Here is a 22,448-nt window from a genome sequence, read left to right on the forward strand (position 1 = left end):
GACTGTATATAAAGCAGAAAAATCCATTATGAAGTATCAATTATGAAGTATTTTCATAATTTCCTTCAATATAAGTTCTGCTGTGGATCAAGAATAACCAATGATTGTGTTCCTCACTGCTACTGAAAAACGGAGGTGAAGGAAAAGCAGTGTAAATTGTCTTTAGGGGCAGTGGATAAGCCATTTAAAAGACTGCGTCATGGCTTATGTGGGTTAGATTTCATATAGATAGAAGTGTCCATCTTCATAAAACTGACTACATACTCACACATCCTGTCCCACTTCTATCCACATTCATATCCTCTCAGATGCAACACAGACAAACAATGAAAGCCATGGCCCCACACAGATGAGAGCAATATAGGGTAGTAAATACATGGGGTGAAAAATAAGCAAGAGTGTGCATGACTTGTACTGCAATATGCAATTGGACAGAGGAGGAGGATTAGGCAGCTTCTAGGAGAGCAGGAGATGCTTGAGATAGAAAATTGATTCATTAAGCAAGCAGAAAATAACCAACATACCAATATACCATGCTTAGCAGATCAGATTTGAATGTAACAGCAATTTTATAGCCTTTAAAAAAATTTTAGGTCATATTGAAATGACTGTCTCGTGAAAATAATTTGAAAAGTTCCATAATAGGCAATAACATACAAATTAATAGCAATCTCATGTGTATCATCCACTGGCCTTAATTTAAGATAAGCACTCAGCAAGTTCTATAACAACGATGGGTGATGGAAGGGAAATGTCAGCTTGAAGAATTTGATACTGAGAAGTCTAACCAGAGTTCACCAACTTGCTCAGAGGGAAATGACTTTGGGAAAACTGTGCTGCGGCATCAGCAAATTCACATTGTTTGTGATACAAATACCAAACAGGGAGAGCCACACACATGATTTCTAAAAAGTCCTTGGGAAAACTAGAGGCCACTCTATCAATGAATGCCTTGCTCTGCTGCACCCAACCCCCCCACCCCATGAAAATACAGAAACACTCACCATCTAGGAAGCACCACCGTGGAGAGAGCCTCTGAGCTGAGAGGGCTCTGGGGAAGGAGGTTTCATGGTCCTGGAAAGAGATACACATATCCTCAGGGCTCCTTTTGAATAACCTGAGGGACTTCTATCACTTGACATTCTACCACAATGCCCACATCTAAGAATGAGCACCTTCTCTAAACAAAGCACTGGTGAGGAAACCAAACTATATGTTTCACTAGAAACAGAAACAGGACCTTACTTTAAAATTAATTATTCCATACAGAACTCCCCTCGACACACAAAAAAATCCCCAGGAAGTTTATCAGTTATTCCATTAAACATTCATAATTGATATAACTTGGGAAGTTTGCTTCCTTCTAGGGATCTCTTCCTTTCTTCTCTGAAGCTCAGATACAAGTGGCACCTGGGGTGTCATTCACACTCCACACAGGTTTAGGGCATTGGCACTGGAGGGGAAAGATCAAGATCCCTCTAGTGGTCAAACTAGACTTAAGCAACTAAAAATAACCAGAGATCATCCATATACATGTGACTTCTTGGGACTAGAGTTGCATCTATTACACAAAATCATTCATCTGCATGGAGAAAAAGAAAATACATAGCACATTTGGAGATTAAATCTCTACCCTCATTCTTCTCCACTCTACCTGGACTGCAGAGAAGTGGACAAGAAGGAAGAAAAGCTATGCCAACATCACCTAAAAACAGAATCATGCTGTCCAACACTGACCTAGCTCGCTCTCTGCTTACCTATTCTGGCATTCTCTAAAAATTTTAACTTTTCTTAAATAGTCCCAATTCTCCCCTTAATAGTTGAGCTCAATGTTCTCTGATATGAGTACCCTCATTCTTTCCTCTTGGTAAATAAAAATATTTCTCTCCTCTTTGGAACTAACCTCTTCATCTAATCTCTGAATTATAGTTCTTTCTCCTATTCTTCCTTTGTAACTTTATTTCTATAAATTATTTAAATCTACTCATCCACTTTTAAACTCATTGAGTATTCTGCTTCAAATGGTTCCCGCTTTAAATGATAAATCCTTCAACTGATCTTGCTATATCTTCTGATAATTTTCTTAATCTCTCCTTCCTTGCTCTACCAAACTGCTGAAGCCTATGTTTTGTATCTCCTACCTCTAATTCCCATTAATCCTTTCGGTCCTAACCTCTAAAAGCCTGGCTTCTGACCCACCACTCTTCTAAAACCACTTTCCAAAGTGATCATCAGCTACCTTTCCTGGTGCAATATTACTTTAGTCCCAAATTTCCTTAGAGTCTCTGAAGCTTGTATTTCTTACAAAGAATTAAGGATACATCAGCAAAAGAACAGACTGGGGAACTGGCAGATTGACCACCGAAAGGAATTTCTCTTTGTGTCCAAACTTTCAAAAATTAAAAATCTACTAAGAGAAGCTCAACAAACTACAATCTGGCATTTAAAAAGATCTCTCTAGTTTAGAACACATGATTTAGAGGATTCTTACTCTGGCTCATAGTGCAACCACTGATAGAAATGGGGAAATTGAGGAGGGAAGCCAGGTTTCTGTAGGAAGGACACTGGGAGATTGACCCTTATTATGGATTTGAGTTGTTCGAATATAGGGTGTACCACTAGAGCGCAGCTGCCCTGGCAGCAATAGAGAGCTGGCGGCTGAAACCCCAGGGATGCGTGATCTTCTGTGTACAAGGAGAACAGGAGGAAATGGGAACAACACAATAAGGATAATTAGAGAGGCAATCAGAAGCTGCATGGAATACTTTGGGAGATAATCAATACTTCCCACTACCCTCACTTGATCCTATGCTTAAACCAGTAAATTTCAAAATGTGAACCTGGGCTGGCAGCAGCAACTGGAAACTTGTTAGAACTGCAAATTCCCAGGCCCCACCCCATGTATACAGAAACCCTGGGATGGAACCCAGCCATCTGTTTTAACAAGCCCTGCAATTGAGTCTGTTCCATGCTAATATTTTAGAAACCTGGCCTAAAGATAGTTGAACAAAAGGCATCCAGCTCATTATTAGAAAGCGTGAGTGTATTGAGTTTTTAATATGAATTAACTTTGAAAATTAAATAATTGATAGGGAAAATTTTGATCTCAGGATTTGAACTAAAAATTTAAATTTATAAATGTATCTATATATCTATACATCTATATATATCTATGTAGAGAGACATATAGATACAGCTATGAATACAAATAAAAGATTCCTCTTTTCTGAACTAGCTTTATCATCACACTACATGAGTTAAATAAAATCTCATCATGTGCTTTGTACCGATATATATAGGCAAAATGTTTAAAATTTCTATAATTATATTTTGGCATATATGTTATTTTACTTTAAAAAGACTTAAGGTCTTTAATGCATTTTTATAAAGCATATAAAGCTATTGACATCTCTCGCTTTGGAGAGAAATGCAATTGTAAACCAACACATTTGAAGTGATTAAAAATGTTTAGTGGCAACTATGAAAATTAATAAATAAAAAATATTAAACAGCAATACGACTATCTCCTCTAAGAGTAAAGGGGTTTAAATAAAGGATATTTTCTGAATTTTGATGTTGAATATTCTACAGAGACATTCTGTAAGTGTATCACAATTTCCCTAAGTAAAACTCGACCCTATAAACCCTGGACTATATCTAAGACTCTATAAAAATTTTACTTATTAAATTTATTTTCCAGAAACTTAAAACCTCCAGATTGCTCTTAAGCAAATTACACCCTGAAACTTAAGAGTAACCAGTCTCTCCCAGAACATCAGCCAGCTGCATTCCCCTACCATATTGTCAACATCCCTCCTCAGTATGAAGAAGTTAGAATGGTCATTGCCCAAATATCCCTGAAGTCTGAGAGAATGATCAAAAAGAGATGGAGGAGTTGTAACTGAGAAGTTAGGATTTAACAAATGATTGTGAGCACTGCATCATTATATAGATATTTCTTTTTAGCTTCTAGTGTATTAGAACAGCCAGAAAGAAATACCTGAAACTGTGGTACTGTACCCTGAACTATACACTGAAATTTGCTCTATAACTTGTTAAACTGTATTTTGAAATTTAATCACTTTTCTGTTTATACGTTATACTTCACAATAAAAACTGTTTTTTAAAAAGAAGTATATAAAAAATTCTAATAAAGAATCGACTGAAAGAAAACATAAATGTTTGAATATATTAAGTATTTTAAGAAACAAAAGACTGACAATGATAAGGTAGTAAAATTAAATAGAATTGGATATTATTTGGTCTGGTTTAATAATATGCAGTATGATATATTACCTCAGACACATGACTAGTTTACTGCAGGCTGATATAATTGCAATCCTTTTTGCATGGAGGTGTCTGCGTGTGTGGAGAGATTTATGCAAGTACCTGACTACATTCATTTTGCTTATTTTATGTTCATCTATTTACTTTACACCTTGATCCCAAAAGCATTTATACAATTCATCACCCTTGAAAGAGGTTTTGTTTAAAGAGAATGTTAGCAGTTTGCTAGGTGAAAAGCACAGTGGCTGCCACAAAGCACTTTGAAACACTTTAGTGCATCTTCAGATATGTTCAGTGGTCCTTGAACTCCATGAAATGCTATGCTAAATTTGGTGCGTACATGTGTGCATGCATTTTCCTGGAGAAAGGGGGCATTACTTTCAAGAGATTATCAAAGGGGCCTAAGATCCCTCAATGGTTAAAAAAATAAATCAAAACTATTAATTTATATAATAAAACATTTAGGTTGGAGGGAATTAAATAAACTAAGAGAATTCTGATCAGTAAAATGCTTTAGCATTTTAACAAAGACTCACATGAAAGGGAATTACTGTTTCAAAGTTTTTGGTGATATAATTCGTAGTATTAAACAACAGATGCTCTCTGTGCTTGTGGCTATTCTCTTAACAGTAGGTTGAAAGCAGGCCAATTTCTGCATAGAAGTCCTTAATAAACTTTTGATTTGCACCCATGGCCAGCCCTCTCCAAAGGTTTGTTTTCAGCTTTTTAACTAAAGCAGCTCAAGTTCTTTTACCTCTATTTAATTTTTTTAATGGACAAAGGAAAAGCATGTGTAGATGGAGTTTTGCATTGTTTTATAATTGAAGTCAATCACTACATCATAAATTAAAGTCATAGGAATCTGATAAAAAAAGACAATGCTACTCAAAAATAATTGGATACTTTCCTTGGAATTTGAAGATTAAACTGCAACTTTCGGAGGTTGCTGAAAAGAATATAGAGCCCTAACTTCCTAAAATGGCTTCGCCAATGTAGGTTTGTATCCTCCCCTTCCTTTCCTGAACCTCTTATAACCTTGTTTATAGAAAAGTGATCTCTCAGAGAGACAGCTAATAATATAATGAGGTCCTAGGTTAAAAATCAATTGAAAAAAAAAAAGTCAGTTGAATTCTAAAGGGAAAACATGATCAATATGTATAAGATGTGGGGAAGATTCATAATGCAATGCAGTTAAACCTGTTGTTTAAATATTTTACATATACCAAAAATATAAAGAAAGCAGTGAAGTCTCCACAAAATTTTATCCCTGTATCTAGTCCAGACACATACATATATGCAGATGGAAAACACCTCACCTGTATTAGAATCCAAAAAGTTGGTGATCTTCCTGAAATGAAGGAATGCTATTCCAATGTAACAGATTGACAAAATGTGAAATACACCCACTAAATACTCCAACAATCTCTAAAAGAAGAAGCCAGGAAATCCAGCTACAAGGCACAACCTGGTGTTGGGACAGCACCCAAAATATCTCAGGGAAAAGAGGAATTGAAGAGTGGGCTAGGGATGGGAAATAGAGTAGTGATGGTGGTGGGTTTTGTTGGTGTTATTACTGGAAATTACTTGCGTTGAAAAACGACTTTATATGTGAGAGAGTATGCTTCGGTAAATTGAAATTTTTATAACATGAGATCATCATCACCAGACAGGCTAAGAATTGAAATAACAAAAATGGTTTTGGAGGTGTTTAAATGTCCTAGGAGAGAAAGACCTAGGAATGAGAAGGAAAAACAACGCAAGCGGCTTTTTTCATCTCTAGCCTCAATAAAATAGCAAGCCCAGAGGCAGTGGAAATCTTACGCCCAACAGTACCAGTCCTGGTTCCACCACTTACTAGTTGGGAGTTTTAGTCAAGTTTCTTATCTACTCTGTGCCTTGAATTCCTCATTTGCAAAATGAGCTATAACTATTTTAAAGGGCACTTTTGAGGAGTAAATGAAATATTAATATTCAGGTGGAGTTATGATAGACAAGTAACACTGGGGTAACTGGGAGAAGATTATTTTATTTATGTATGCTTTAAACTAGCACAGAGTTCACTTTTCTCACACACAGATTTCTAAGGCAGGTGGCCCAGCAGTGGCACCACAGGTCTGACCATGTCACTGTAGGCCCAGATGCCTGTGCCTTTCTTTTCTGCTATCCTCTGCCTGTCACTATGACCCTAATGGCTATAAGATGGCTCCCCAGCCCCAAAGTAGGGCCTGGATCCCAGGTAAGAATACAAGGAAAAGGAGAAGGGGGAAGAGCAAAGAGCAGAATGGGACAAAATTATTTCACTGGAACATTTCTGACCCTTAGTCCATAAGGAACTGATGGGACACAGGTCATATTTCAAGCCAACCAGACGAACACACCACTGTCCCTTCCCACTTCCCATCCTCCAATCCCCATAAATGCTTTTGTGATCAGATTATGGATTTCAGAGACAAAAATGAAATGGGACAGGTTTGTATGAGGGGACACAAAAAAGACTGACATTAAACAAAGGCTGAATTCATGCCATTTGCTGGGTCAGTGCTTATAGGACTTGTCTTAATCAATACCCCAATACTTCTTTTCACAATATTAGAAACTAATTATCTTAGAAACTGGGTATTGTCTTGAAGGCTGAATGTCTCCTATCAATAGCAGCAGTATTTCTCAGATGACTTTATTTTACTGTCCTTTCTCTTTTCCTTTAACTAGTAACTGGGCTTACCTGACATTATCTGATATTTGCTTAGTTTCACCAAAATCATTGTTTTATACGCTCTGATTTGGGTTGTCAATTGCCTTAAGGCTGCAAATTATTCTTATTCATGTGAAATGTTGAGATTATAATTTAACGTTTCAATGTGTATTTTCAAGGCATATGATAAAAAGTCCACAAAGAGAAGAACAAGGCATAGACCTTGTCTTCAAAGTGTGTATACAGCACAATCAATCAGCCTAGGTGCTCTCCAAGTATCAAGTTTCACTTTCTTTCCCCAAGGGATGGTTACATTTATTAAAATACTAATTTATTTGCTGGCTTCTATCAAACGTCACTAATTTCAGGAAAAGGACTTTGAGTCTGCTACCAAAAGAAGTAGAGTCTGGTAATGACAATAGGAGAAGACATTAATCATTGGCAAAGCAACTGGAAAAAAGTTCAGTTTGCATATAAGAAAGCCCTTCCTCTTTGAAGTCTGAAATTCAGGACTAAGAGCCTTTGATTTAGGGCAGCAGTTTTAAAATAATCCTAAAGCTGATGTATGGCTAACATGTTCCAAAAGGCACATCCCTGAATCATATAATCCAGTTACATACAGGTCGGTTGTTAGAATTTCAAGCAGAAAAGAAGATTGCTGATTCTTGCTTTCCTCCATCACTCCCTTCCACTTTTGGTCCTCCTCTTACAGCCTCTTACAGTCTCTTTTATCCTGACTCTTCTACATTGTCTGGCACTGAAGTATAGAAAACAGTACTCTAGACAAGCTAGCAAATAATCACTGATATTTGATATCAAAATATTAGATATTTTGGTATTGGTGAACTTTTCTTCTTTTGCTGGTATGTTCATTTTCCACTCCTGAAAACTTCCTAAAAGTTTGGCTTTATTTATGTTTTCCTTAATGGTTATATACTAAATAAAATTTAGACTCAGAATTAATTTTTTTTATTTCACCCTAAATACATTTTATTAGGCAAAACCTTCCCCAGCAGGATATATATGGGAAAAATTACTTTCACAATTCACTGTCTGAATGTTTAAGTCTCACAAAACGATCCCTCCTGGTGTTAGTGTTACCTGGCCATTGCCACAGAGTTCATGTAGAAATAAGGTCTCATTTAGTAGGCTGACTTTAAGCCATATTCTTATGTACAGATTCATTATTATGTTATTAAGGAGGCTCCATAGTCTTGCCAGTATCTACCTTTCCTACCATTCTTCTTGAACCTCTTCTTCTGACATTTAAGATTTAATCAGAAGTGGAGCAAAATGGTGGCATAGAGAGACCTTCCAGAACACCTAGCAAATAGCCAGGAGCTGTCTGGAACAACTGTTTGGGGGACATCTGTGACCAGACAACATTGAACGCCAGTCTGGAATGGGTAGAAGGACCGAGATGACAGTGAAGAAGTGTTAAGTAGAGCCCCCAAACTGCAGAGGCTGGTTTCCCTACCCCACTAGCATGGCAGGCAGTGTTGGAGACATGTCCCCGTGGGATGAAGAAGCAATCTCTACTAGGAGCAAGGGAAGGTAGCTCAACCAAGCTCCAACTACAGTTTTAATTAACATATTTGCACTTCTGAATAACAACTCTGAGAACATGTAAACTCAGAGCAAGTAGGAAAGGAAACCTGAGATCTCTCCTAACAGAGAAGAGACAGGGCTGATGGAGGGAAAAAAAACATAGGCTTTTGTAGTTAGCCAAGGTCAGAATATTGGGAAAGGACTGGGCCCAAAGAAATGGGGCACATAAAGATTGATACCAAGTCTAGCTTCTGATTGGCAAACCTTGGGGGCTAGGGGCTGGCTCTGAAATAGGATATCTTTTTTTAAAAAATATTCTAAGTAGCTCATTAGAGAACACCTCAGACAGTTTCAATTATCAGTACTGATCCAGATTAGGGCAAAGTTAAGATATGTCTGAGAGACAAAGTAACTAGTTAAGCGAAGGAAACTTTCCCCAAGAAAAGGTGGCTACATTCAGAGAATTCAGAAACCAGGGTCTAGAAAACAGAACATATTACACCTGCCTTCTACCTCAGCCTCTGTTTCAACCATGCTCCTGACAGGGACAGGGTCTACTGAAAATTCAAGACACCTTAACACTTTACACTGGTGGGGAGCTGCAGGCTGACAAACTACCTGCTGAGAAGGACAGGAAAAGCACAGAGTCCAGAGGCTTCATAGGAAAGTGTGACAACCAGCTGGAAAACTTGCTACTAATTATACCTTACTCTAGACTTCTGGTCCTGTATTGTCTTGGAAAATATGACTGGTGTCGATCAGATCTGGGGAGACCTCTTAAAAAAAGTTTCCATATATGTAGGCAAGAATCAGAAAACAAGAGCTGAAAAACTCTAATCAGTTAAACAGAAGCTATGCTAAAGCTCTAGGATAAACTGAACTGAATGCCAAAGAACAGATAGAGAACAAAGCCAACCAACAAGAAAATATTATGTAAAAGAGTAAAAAATGACCAGCAGAATAAACTAATCAAGAAAAGTAGAGGCCATAGACACCAGCAAAAAATTGTAAGTCATAACAGGAAAACCGAAGATGTGGCCCAGTCAAAGGAACAAACTAACACTTCAAATAAAACACAGGAGTTGAAACCACCAATTAAATATGTTCAAGCAAATATGCTAAATCATCAAAAATCAAATCAATGAGTTGAGGGAAGAAGATGTGGCAAAAGAGATGAAGGACATAAAAAATTCACTGGGTGACTATGAAGAAGAAACTTGAAAGCTTAATAAAACAAATGGCAGAACTCATGAGAATAAAATTTACAATACATGAGATGAAAAACACAATGGGGACTTACAACAGCAGATTTAAAAAGGCAGAAGAAATGATTAGAGAATTAGAGGACAGGACATCTGAAATTCTACACAAGAAGAAGTTAGAGAAAAGAATGGAAAAATATGAGCAGCATGTCAGGGAACTGAATGACAAGATGAAGTGCATGAATGTATGTGCTAGAGGGTCCCAGAAGGCAAAGAGAAGGGAAAAGTGGCAGAAAGAATAATAGAGGAAATAATCACTGAAAATTTCCCATCTCTTATGAAAGACATAAAATTACAGATCCAAGAAGCAGAGCATACCCCAAACAGACTAGATTCTAATATACTTACTCTAAGACACTTACTAATCAGATTGTCAAATGTCAAAGACAAAGAGAATTCTGAAAATAGCAAGAGAAAAGCAATTCATCACATACAAGGGAAGCTCAATAAGACCTTATGTGGACTTCTCAGCAGAAACCATGAAGGTGAGAAGGTAGTGGCATGATATGTTTAAGATACTGAAAGAGAAGAACTGCCAAACAAGAATTCTATATCCAGAAAACTGTCCTTGAAAAGTGAAGAAGAGTTTAAAATATTTTCAGACAAACAGACACTGAGAGAGTCTGTGAACAACAGACCTACTATACAAGAAATACTAAACAGAGCATTACAGGCAGAGAGAAAAACCCTAGAGGGGGGTTGCAGAGGAGTGTAGAAATGAAGACCATCAGTAATGGTAAAAATAGAAAAAATGAGAAATTGTATATAAGATCCAAAAGACAAAATGATAGAAGAAAGTACTACCTTTGCAGTATTAACATTAAACATTAATGGATTAAACTCCCCAATCAAAAGGTATAGACAGGCAGAATGGATTTAAAAAAACAGGACCTATCTACATACCTACATGCTGCCTACAAGAGACTCACTTTAGACCCAAGGACAAAAATAGATTGAAAGTAAAAGGTTGGAAAAAGATATTTCATACAAACAACAACCAGTAAAGAGTGGGAGTAACTTTACTAACATGATACTAACAAATTAGGCTTCAAATGTAAAACAATTAAAAGAGACAAAGAAGGGCACAGTGTATTAATAAAAGGGACAATTCATCAAGATGACATATCAATAATAAATACTTATGCACCAAGCCAGAATGCCCCAAAATACATGAGGCACACACTGAAAACACTGAAGGGAGAAGTAGACAAGTCTATGATAACACTTGGCAACTTCAATGCACCACTTTCATCAATGGATAGAATATCTAGATAGAGGATCAATAAGAATATAGAGATTTTGAATAGTACAATAAATGAACAAGACTTAACAATTTACAGAATATTATACCCTACCACAGCAGAAAAAACTTTTTTCTCAAGTGCTCATGGATCATACTCAAGGACAGACCACCTGTTCAGCCACAAAGCAAGTCTCGATAAATTTTAAATGATCAAAATTATACAAAACAGTTTCTCAGATCATAATTGAATGAAGGTGGAAATCAATAACAAGCAGAAGGCTGGAAAATTTGCAATTATATGGAGGCAAAGCAATACTCTCTTAAATAACCAATGAGTCAAGGAAGAAATTACAAGAGAAATCAGTAAATATCTCAAGAAAATGAAAATGAAAACCCAACATATCAAAACTTAAAGAATGTATGGGTGCATGGGTGGTTCAGTGATAGAAAACTCACCTTTCATGCAGGATATCTGGGTTTGATTCCTGAATCATCCACTCTCCAAAAAAAGAAACCTTGAGGAATGCAGCAAAGACAGTGCTAAGAGGGAAATTTATTGCTCTAAATGACTATATTTAAAAAGGAGAAAGAGCAAAAATTGAGGAATTAACTGTTCACCTGGAGGAACTAGAGAAAGAATAGCAAATAATTCCAAAGTAAACAGAAAGAAAGAAGTAAAGAGTAGAGCAGAAATGAATGAAAATAAGAATATGAAAACAATAGAGACAATGAACAAAACCAGGAGTTTCTCCTTTGAAAAAAATCAATGAAATTGATGGACCCTTACCTAGGCTGACAGAAAGAGAAAGAGAGAGAGAGGATGCAAACACATAAAATCAGAAATGGGAGAGGGGATAGAGCTCCTAACCCCATAGAAATAAAGGAGTAAAGGAGAGGATACTAAGAGCAACTATATGCTAACAAACTAGACAACCTAAATGAAATGGACAACTTCCTAGAAATGCATGAACAAACAACACTGACTTGAGAAAAAACAGATGACTTTAACAAACCAATCACAAGTAAAGAAATTGAATCAGTCATCAAAAAGCTCCCAAAAAGAAAAATTCAGGACAAGATACCTTCACATGTGAATTCTAAGAGCATTCAAGAAAGAATTAGTACAAATCCTGCTGAAACTCTTCAAAACAACTGAAGAAGACAGAAAGCTACCTAACTCATTGTATGAAGTCAACATCACTCTAATAGCAAAGCCAGACAAAGATACTATAAAAGAAAATTACCGCTCAATCTCTTTAATGAATATAAATGTGAAAATCCTCAACAAAATACTCACAAACTGAATCCAGCAGCACATTAAAAGAATTATAAACCAGGACCAAATGAGATTTATTACAGGTATGCAAGGCTGATTCAACACAAGAAAATCAGTGCAATACACCACATCAATAAATCAAAGCAGAAAAACCACATGATCATCTTAACTGATGCAGAAAAGGTTTATGATGAAATTCAACATCGTTTCTTGATGAAACACTTCAAAGGATAGAAGTAGAAGTGAACTTTCTCAACATGATAAAGGGAATATATGAAAAAACCACAAGTTACATCATACTCAATGGGGAAAGACTGAAAGCTTTCCCTCTATGATCAGGAACAAGACGAAGAAGTCCACTGTTACCATTATTCAGAATTGTGTTGGATGTTCTAGCTAGAGCAATTATGCAAGAAAAAGAAATAAAATGCATCCAAATTGGAAAGGAAGAAGCAAAACTTTCCTTATTTGAAGATGACCTAATGCTACATATGGAAAATCCTGAAAAATCTACAGCAAAGCTACTAGAGCTAATAGATGAGAGCAGCAAAGTGGCATGGTACTAGATCAATGCAAAAATCAATAGTGTTTCTATATACTAGGAATGAGCAACCTGAGGAGGAAATCAAGAAAAAAAATCCATTTACAATAGCAGACAAAAGAATCAAATATAAAGAATAAATTTAACCAAGGCCACAAAAGACCTATACACAGAAAACAACAAGTATTTTCTAAAAGAAATCAAAGACCTAAATAAATGGAAAGACCTACCATGTTCATGGACTGGAAGACTACGTATAGTTCAGACGTTAATTTGAGCCATATTGATTTATAAATTCAATGCAATATCAATTAAAATCCTAAAAACTTACTTCACAGAAATAGACAAACCAATATTCAAATTTATTTGGAAGTTGAGGGTGCCCCAAATAACTAAAAATATCTTGAGAAAGAGGAATGAAGTAGAAGGTCTTACACTACCTTACTTTAAAGCAAATTCCAAAGCTACAGTGGTTGAAACAGCATGGCATTGGCATAAAGATAAATACATTGAGCAATGTAATTAAATTGAATATTTACAAATAGACCCTCTCATCTAGAGACAACTGATCTTGGTAAGAGGGTCAAGTCAACTAAAATGGGACAAAGCAGTCTCTTTAATAAATGGTGCTTGGGTAACTAGATATTCATATCCAAAAGAATGAAAGAGGACCCCTATCTCACATCGTATAGAAAAATTAACTCAATATGGAACAAAGATGTAAAGAATAGAGTTCAGAACATAAAACTTTTAGAAGAAAATGTAGGGAAGCATCTTAAAGATCTTGTGATAGGAGGTGATTTCCTAGACCTTACACCCAAAGTGTAAGAATGAAAGAAGAAATAGATACATGGGATCTCCAAAATTAAACACTTTTGTGCATCAAAGGACTTTGTCAGAAAGTAAAAGGTAGCCTACACAATGGGAGATAATATTTGGAAACCGCATATCAGATAAGGTTTCTTTCCTTTCCTTTTTTTTTTTTTTTTTTTTTTTTTTTTTTTTTTAGCACTGGCAGGCTCCCCTCCTGGGCCTCCAGCATGGCAGGCAAGAATTCTGCCACTAAGCCACCATTGCACCACCCCAGATAAGGGTTTAATATCAAGAATATACAAAGAGATCCTACAACTCAGAAACAAAAAGACAAAAAAACTAATTAAAAAATGGGCAAGTCATGGTGAGACATTTTTCTGAGGAGGAAGTACAAAGCTCAAAAACATATGAAAAGATGCTCAATTTCACTGGCAATTAGGGAGATGCAAATCAAAACCATGATGAGGTATCATCTCACATCTACTAGAATGGCCATTATAAAAAAAAACATTATCAAAAAATAAAAACCTTCAAATGCTGGAGAGGAAGTGGAAAAAGAGGCATATTTACTCACTGTTGGTGGGGAATGTAGAATGGTGCCACCACTCTGGAAGGCAGGTTGGTGGTTCCTCAAAAGGCTAAGTAAAGAAGTACCATATGATCCAGCAATTCCATTACTAGGAATATATTTAGTGGAATGGACATTTATACACCAGTGTTTATAGTGGCATTATTCAGAACTGCCAAGAGATGGAAACAGCCCATATGTCCACCAACGAGTGAGTGGATAAACAAATTGAGGTATAGACATACAATGGAATACTACACAACCATAAGACAGAATAGTCATGACACATGCAACAATGTACATGAACCTTGAAGACATTATGTTGAGTGAAATAAGCTAAAAACAAAAGGACTGTATGGTCTCATTAATATGAAGTGAAATTAGCTAGAAACAAAAGGATTGTATGGTCTCACTAATATGAACTAACATTAATGAGCAAACTTTGAGAGTTAAAGTTGAGAACACAGGTTATCAGGAGATAGAAAGAAAGTAGAGATTAGGCATTGGATGCTGAAGGAGCACAGAATGTCCAATGGGATTGACTGTAAAGATCCAGAAATGGATAGCACAATACTATCTGATGGTAGCACAACATTGTAAGTACATTGAACAAAGCTGAGTGAGAGTATGTTTGAAAGAGGGAGGCTAAACTAAACCACTTTCTATATTAACAATCTCTGTTTGGAGAGTCACCTTTTTTGAACTAGATGTTAGAAATTATTCTATCCCTCATGAAGGACAATATTGGTGGCAAAGAGCTTTCCAGGCATATGCATGATCTTACCACGTTGGTAGTTTTCATGGCTGATTAAGTGTCCATTGGCCATAACAAAGAAATAAAAAAGGAATGACAAAAGGTTTCAATCTAAAATAAGTTAAAAGAACAGTGTGAATTTCAATACTTGCAAATCTCCAGTCAGATTTTCTTAATCTGTAATGATTTTGAAGATATGGTAGCTTATAATCACATAGCTATTTATCTGATTAATTAATGTCTTTTTAAACCATCAACTCCATGTGGGTTAAAACTATAACTATTTTGTTCATATATTGCCAGCACATATAAGTGTCTAATACAACATATTGAATAAATGAGCAACAATTACAAAAGAAAAAAAAAAGAGGAAGGCTAGGGGCATGAGTGACACCAAAGGAAAGACAGAAAATAAAGACCGGGCCTGTTTAACTTAGCAAAACCTAGAGTGGGCAATGATAGTGATTAAACCTACAAATATAAGGATGCTTTTAAATGAGGGAGAATATATGAATGTCAACAATGCAAGGTGTTGAAAATGGGATAGTATATGAAAAAAATGCAGTCAATGCAAACTAGGGTCTATAGGTAGCATAACATTGTCAAATGCTTCCATTAAATGTGACAAAGGCAACATGCCAAAGTAAAATGTCAATAAGAGGGGGCTATAAGGGAGGAGTATGGGATTCTTGGTTGTTCATTGTTGTTTCTTCTTTTTGTTTTATTTATTTTTTTCTTTATTCTTCATTTTTTCCCTTTTCTTTCTTTGTGGAAGAATTGGAAATGTCCTCATACAGAATGGGGTGGCGAATGCATAACTATGTGATTGTACTGGAAACCACTGTTTGTTTACTGAGGATGGATCATATGGGGTGTGAATAAAACTTTAAACAGAAAGGCAGAAGTGCTGGAGAAAATGTGGGGAGAGGGTTATGCCTGTTCACTATCGGTAGGAAAGTAGAATGGTGCAGACCCTCTGGAGGGCAGTGTGGTGGGTCCACAGGATGTTAAGTATAGGATTGACATAGGATCCTGAAACATGGTTATTAGGTATATACTTGGAAGAACTGAAAGGAGGGACATAACTGGACATGTGCATACTGGTGTTTTTGGCTGTAATGATGGAGGTGGCTTAAGGGTATATCAACTGATGAATGGAGAGGTGACCTGCGATGTATAAATACAGTAGAATATTGAGAAGCTGCAAGAAAGAATGAAGTTGTGAGGCATGCAACTAGGATGAACCTTAAAAACAGTATGTTGAGTAAAACACGCCAGAAACTAAAAGACACATAACACCTCACTAATATGGACTAACTATAATGTGCAAACTCTGAGAACTGAATTCGAGAGCATAGATTACCAGGGGAAAGCATATTGCAAAGTTCCTAGATTGTAAACTCTTATAGCCATCACATTTATTTCTGAGCTGTAAAATTTCTAAATTCTGAGATGCTGAGCATTTTTGTGTATAAGGTTATGGTTCCCTAGAACTTCAGGTATCTGTGTGACACCTGAGACTCATGGATAGAGTTCTGCTGCTATGAAAATAAACATTACCCCATACAGCAACTGTTTAAAAAGGTGAAAAAGAGATCAGACTTCAAGTAGGGATATGAATGAAACTGATCTGGTTAGCACTAAGGAAGATCAGACTGAAGGTAAAAGATGATATTGATTGTGTTTAAAACTTCACCTTCCTGTGAGACCAAAGGAAGAGATGTTTATTTGGTACAAAATTTATATTTTCTGTAGCACACTAATTTACCCTATATGGTCAATTTATTTGGATACCATAATTATATTGGAACCTGAAATAGGAAATGAGGACATGTTGGTTTGTACAGGTCAGTGTGATGTCCCAGTACTATCCCAAAGTAATTTGTGCAGAAAATAAATAAGTATTAGCAAATTCTCCTTGAGGGACTGGTGGAAATATTAAACTTCCTCACCTGTGGAATTCCTGATATTCTTGCAAGCATAAAGGATTACCAATTTAAAGGACAAGCCCTCAATCTTGGGGCTTGCCCTTACGAAACTAATTCCACAAAGGAGAAGCTAAGCTTACTTATAATGATGTCTAAGAGTCACCCCCAGAGAACCTCTTTTGTTGCTCAGATGTGGCCTCTCTCTTGAAGCCAAAGCTTCAGGTAAGCTCATTGCCCTTCCTTCTATGTGGCACCACTCGCAGGTATAAATTTTCTGACAATGTGGGACATAACTCCTGAGTATGAATCTGGCCCTGGCATCGTGAGATTGAGAAAAAACTTCTTGACCAAAAAGGGGAAGAGAAATGAAACAAAGTAAAGTTTTAGTCACTGGGAGATCTCAAATAGAGTTGAGAGGTCATTCTGGAGGTTATTCTTATGCGTTATATAGATATTCCTTTTTAGTTTTTAGTGTATTAGAATAGCTAGAAAGAAATACATGAAACTGTTGAACTGTAATCCAGTTTGCCTTCGTTCTTGAAGGTGATTGTATAAATATATGGCTTTTATCACTGTGTGATTGTAAAAACCTTGTGGCTGACACTCCCTTTATCCAGTGTATTGACAGATAAGCAAGAAAATAAAAACAAAAATAAATAAATAATGGGGGGGCGATTAAGGAGTATGGAATGTTTGGGTTTTTTATTTTAATTTTTATTTTTATTTTCTTGGAGTAGTGGAAATGTACAAAAATTGATTGTGGTGATGGATGCAAAACCATATGATGATACTGTAAACCACCGATTGTATACTTTGGATGATTACATGGTAAATGAATATATCTCAATAAAACTGCATTTACAAAAAGAGTTAATAACAAATGGAGAGCTTCAGTCTGAGGCTGATATACACAAAAATATCCAGCTATAAGTGGTGGAGATATAATTCCAATATTGGCTTCTTTCATTTCAGAGCCAATACGCCTATATATTAGGTTATACTGCTTCTACAGGAATTAGAATTATTGGGGGTTTTAAAGAATGGGTGCGATTTGTATAGGTCAAGTTTAAGGGAAGAGAATATTCTAGATTCATTTTGGGTTAAAGCAGGAAGAAAGTAAAAAAAACACCTTTAGAGCTTAATGGACCTGAAGACGTTCTTTCTACTCATATTCAAGGATTTTTAATCGTTTCAGCTTTCTTTACCTTTCAAGCCTAATTTTCCTTCATTCCTATTGGCATTTCATTGTCTGGTAACTCAGAGTTCCTGTTCCTTCAGATTTTCTGATTACCTTGCCTGCTGCCTCCCCACTCTCTTGTACTCTGCTGAAGAATCTCTTGAAATATAGTAATCGATGAGAACAAAAAGAACAATATCCCAGAAACAAAGAATTCAGACTATACTTATTTAAAGGAAGCACTGAACAGAGTTTATGTGATTACAATTAAAAACTTCATTTGGGTATGGCCAGTTGTCATAGATCTTTACCATATGACATGGTTACAATTTCTATTTACAACTTTCATATCTGTTTATGGCATCATTGTAAACAAAATCAATGGCAAGGTGTATATAACCTACATGTCTATCTACAGAGAAAAGGTTAAAAAAAAATACCATGGGATTTGGAGGTAGTTTTAAAACTACTCTTGTTTCATTCATTAGCAAAAAATAATGTTCATATTAGTTAGTACTTCATTCATTAGCAGGAAATAATGCCCATGGTAGTATATTACTGTAAATAGAAATTGCGGTATAATATGTATAGGGAGTGCATAAAAGTTTAACTCCACTTTTATTTTAAATACCAAGGCATAATATATATTCCATGCACTTCTCTGAGTATAACTTTATATGGATAAGGAGAAAAGTACACAGGGATGTACACCAGAAAGATGCCATCCCCTGGTCTACACTGGGTAGAGAATTAAAAACTAAGCAGAAGTCTAAAATTATGTACAATCTGAAAACTAAGGTACGCCAAGATTATAAAATGTGGCAGACTTCAGATCCACACAGCTAATGAAAATCAAGGGATATAACATGGAGACCTTAGCATCAATTGGCAATTGGAAAAGTTCAAAGTAAAGTGGGTCAAAGAGAAGCAGATTATTGAAAACAGATTCACAATTACTTGAAGCCATGGTCATTAAATTTCTTTCTACCTTCACAGACTTAACTAATGTGTCTACACTTGAGTAGGCTCTTATGTATCCAAGACTTGGGTAATTCCTTCATTTTGTCTCTCTGCACAGCTTTCTCCCCTACTCAAAATAAGTGAATGAGGATATAAGTGAATGATAATGGCATTAGTATAGAAGTAATATTGAATTTGCAGCAATTTGTGTTTAAAATACTTCTCATTACTAACACACTGTGAGTGATATCCCTCACATCATATCAAGGAAAAAACAATGCTTGGCAGACTTAAAACAAGGGTGGCTCTAACACTAAAGAGTCCTTGACTTAGGGGCAGCCTCAAATCTAGTAGTAATGTGACTGGGCACTGCAGTGAAGACCAGAAATCAGGTTTCAGCAAGAAGAGGAAGTGAGAAAAACAAAAACAGCTGTTAGCAAGAGGGAGAGTATTGGCCCCAAGGGCAGACCTTTGTTCTATGGAAATTCTAGATTGGATATTGCAAGATTCTCATTGCTAAACAAGAACATAAATGAATGGTCATAAAATGACTGATTTGTGCATGCAGCATATTAAAATAAATCTACAGTGACTTAATTTCTGATAGAGCCAAAATACAGATTTAAAAATTTGATTCTTTCAGAAGGATCTGACTGTAGTTACTTAGGAAATGAGATGTGTGAAAGCAGCTATGTTTTAGAAGATATTCACATAATTACCTAAACTGTGATTCTAACTACCACATCTATAGCTTTGGGGGGTAATGTAGGGCTTCTAGTCTTCTCACTCCTCTCAAATTTCATAACAAAATAAATGGTTCATCAAAGAGGTAAGATACTTGACTCGATCATTTTTTATCTGTTATATCTCTTCATATAAATGGTGTGATTTAGATAAATGCAAGTCATTGCTCTATAATGTTGGCAAAATGACATAACCTTAGAGATATTGTGCTCCATTGTATTTTAAAGGTAATAATCTTCTAAAATTGCATGCTTTTTAAATGAATAATGTTAAGAAAAACTGCTCATTTAAAAAATCTCTAATATGTGAATTTTCTCCTTTGATATATGTTGATGATAAATCTTTCTTATGCTAAAAATACAGCCACATGCACAAAAGCAAGTTTGATTTCTCAGATATATCTATATCTATCTATTTATATATGTGTATATATATATATATGTGTGTATATATATATTTCTTAAAGCCAATTGGTATGAATTAGATGTAATTAATAAGGACATCATCTGAGCCACTATTGGCATACATGTGCCAAACTAGTCCTTAATTTACATTCAATTTCTCATAGCTGATGCACACATAATTGAATGAAGGCATAGCAGCCCCATTACACACTCTAGTAGGTTATCCAATTAAGCAATTCACCTAGTATTTAGCTATACTTTCATGGTAAATGAAATTCTTTTTGTTTCATAAAGTTTTAGCATGATGTAAGCAGAGGCAAAACAGAAGTACCTTTAGATTTGGAATTCCTGTTTTATCTAACAATCTCCATTCAATAATCACTTACTTTGAAAATTCTCTCTTCTCATTCACTTTTCTCTCTTTTCTATCACCAAGTTACATACTGTGCTGGTTTGAAGCTGTTATGTACCCTAGAAAAGCCATGTTCTTTTAATCTGATCCTGCAGGGACAGACTTATTGTTGGGTGGAACCTTTTGATTAGGTTGTTTCTATGGAGATGTGACCCACCCAATTAGAGGTGGGTCTTAATCCTTTTACTGAAGTCCTTCTATGAAGAGAATAAAAGGCAGAAAGCACAGACGGAGCTCAGAGCTGACACAGGAAGCTGCTGATAGAGAGGGCTGAGAGAGTTCAGACGCTTAGAGACAGGAGATGCTAAGCTAAGGGATGAAATCCAGAGTTTGCCCCTGAGAAGCTAAGAGAGGAACTACAAATGCCCCCAGAAGAGGCCAGAAGGATCTACAAGAGTTAAGAGAGATATTCTGAAACCCAACTCAGGAGAGAAAGAGCAGCAGATGTCACCATGTGCCTTCCCATGTGACAGAAACCCTGGACATGATGAGCCTTTCTTGAGTGAAGGATTGCCTTACCCTGTAACAGCAAATAGGTCTGGCCCTAGGCAAGTCTTATCTTCATCCCTCATCTGAGACATTTCTGACAGCTTCCACTGAGCCCAAAGGAACAACATTCTCTAAAGTTTCTAGCCGGCCCTGTCCTCTAAAACAAGATATATTAGTTCCCAGGATGATTACCTCAAATTTGTTTCACTCAAACCATTGAAGGACTCTCCTAGAATCCAGTAAAAAAAAAAAACAGAGGAAGAGATTTCAGAGAAAGGAGTGAGATTAAAAAAAAAAAAAAAAGAGGGGGAATCAATTAAATATTTGAGGGGAAATTCTGCTTGCATAAGTCTAAACAGAGCTGTGATAGAATACAACACAGACACATCCTCCAGAAGAAGAGCCGGATGTAGAAAAACTATTCAGTGAATAATGAATTTAGGCTCAGCTCTGACCAACAATATTTTCTTATGAATGAAAGATACCTGTGCTACTCAAAGGAATAATGACGACTTTTTTAAAATGTTACATCTATTTTGAAAAATTCCAACCATTCTATTATTATTTTTAAGTAAATTAATTCTTAAAAAGAGGAGTCACTTGGATGGATCCATTGCTTTACCTGCTATTGATTGACTCCTATTGTATTTACTTAAATATCTGATCATTAACTTATTCCAAAAATCACTCTTTCCTGTGTCAACTAAATCAAGCCCCACAGCATGTCACTTTGGGAAAAGGCAGAAACCCTGGCTGCCCGTAGAAAACCTTATTTGCTCATGGTTTAATTGCTCCTGGTTTTCCCTTTATTCTATCATACCATGACATAGATGCCTCTATTTTCCTCCTGTTCTTTTCTCTCTCTTAACCCTTCTTACAAGTCTCCATTATCTTTCTTCCTGTTCCTTTTTGACTTATTCCTGGGATTTACACCTGCCTATGGTTGCCAGTCCTGTCTTGAGAGCCATCAGAATGATTCAGGGTTCCTCAAGCTCCACACTATTCACATTTTGAGCTCGGTAGTGCTTTGTTTTGGGGCTATCCTGTGCATTGTGAGATGTTTAGCAGCACCCCTAGCCTCTACTCAATGGATGTGACACTACAAAATATCTCGAAATGTCTCCTCTAGTGAAAATTCTTCCCTATTTAAGAGCCAGTAGAATGGGTGAAACTGTCTCTATTTCTCAGTAACTTTATGAAACGTGCTTAAGAACTGCTATAATAAACTTAAGGGAAAGAGGACAGTAGGAATTCCCCAAAGTATGTGGCCTCAAGAAGAACCTTTGTCTAGTAAGTAGAGTCCAATTTCTCTAATTGAATTCTAGTTTATTTTCCATGCTCAGGAATATC

General features: G+C 36.2%; 1 protein-coding gene across 1 annotated transcript in view; it reads right to left on the reverse strand.

Moving 5' to 3' along the window:
- Positions 1-22,448, reverse strand: part of DGKI (diacylglycerol kinase iota) — a 506,760-nt gene that overhangs the window by 86,322 nt on the left and 397,990 nt on the right. Inside the window, 1 exon segment of the mRNA XM_077143510.1 lies at positions 1,005-1,074. Within this exon segment, the coding sequence (XP_076999625.1) occupies positions 1,005-1,074 (70 nt within the window).

This window comes from Tamandua tetradactyla, chromosome 1, assembly GCF_023851605.1.
Source record: "Tamandua tetradactyla isolate mTamTet1 chromosome 1, mTamTet1.pri, whole genome shotgun sequence".
Taxonomy (NCBI): Eukaryota; Metazoa; Chordata; class Mammalia; order Pilosa; family Myrmecophagidae; genus Tamandua; species Tamandua tetradactyla.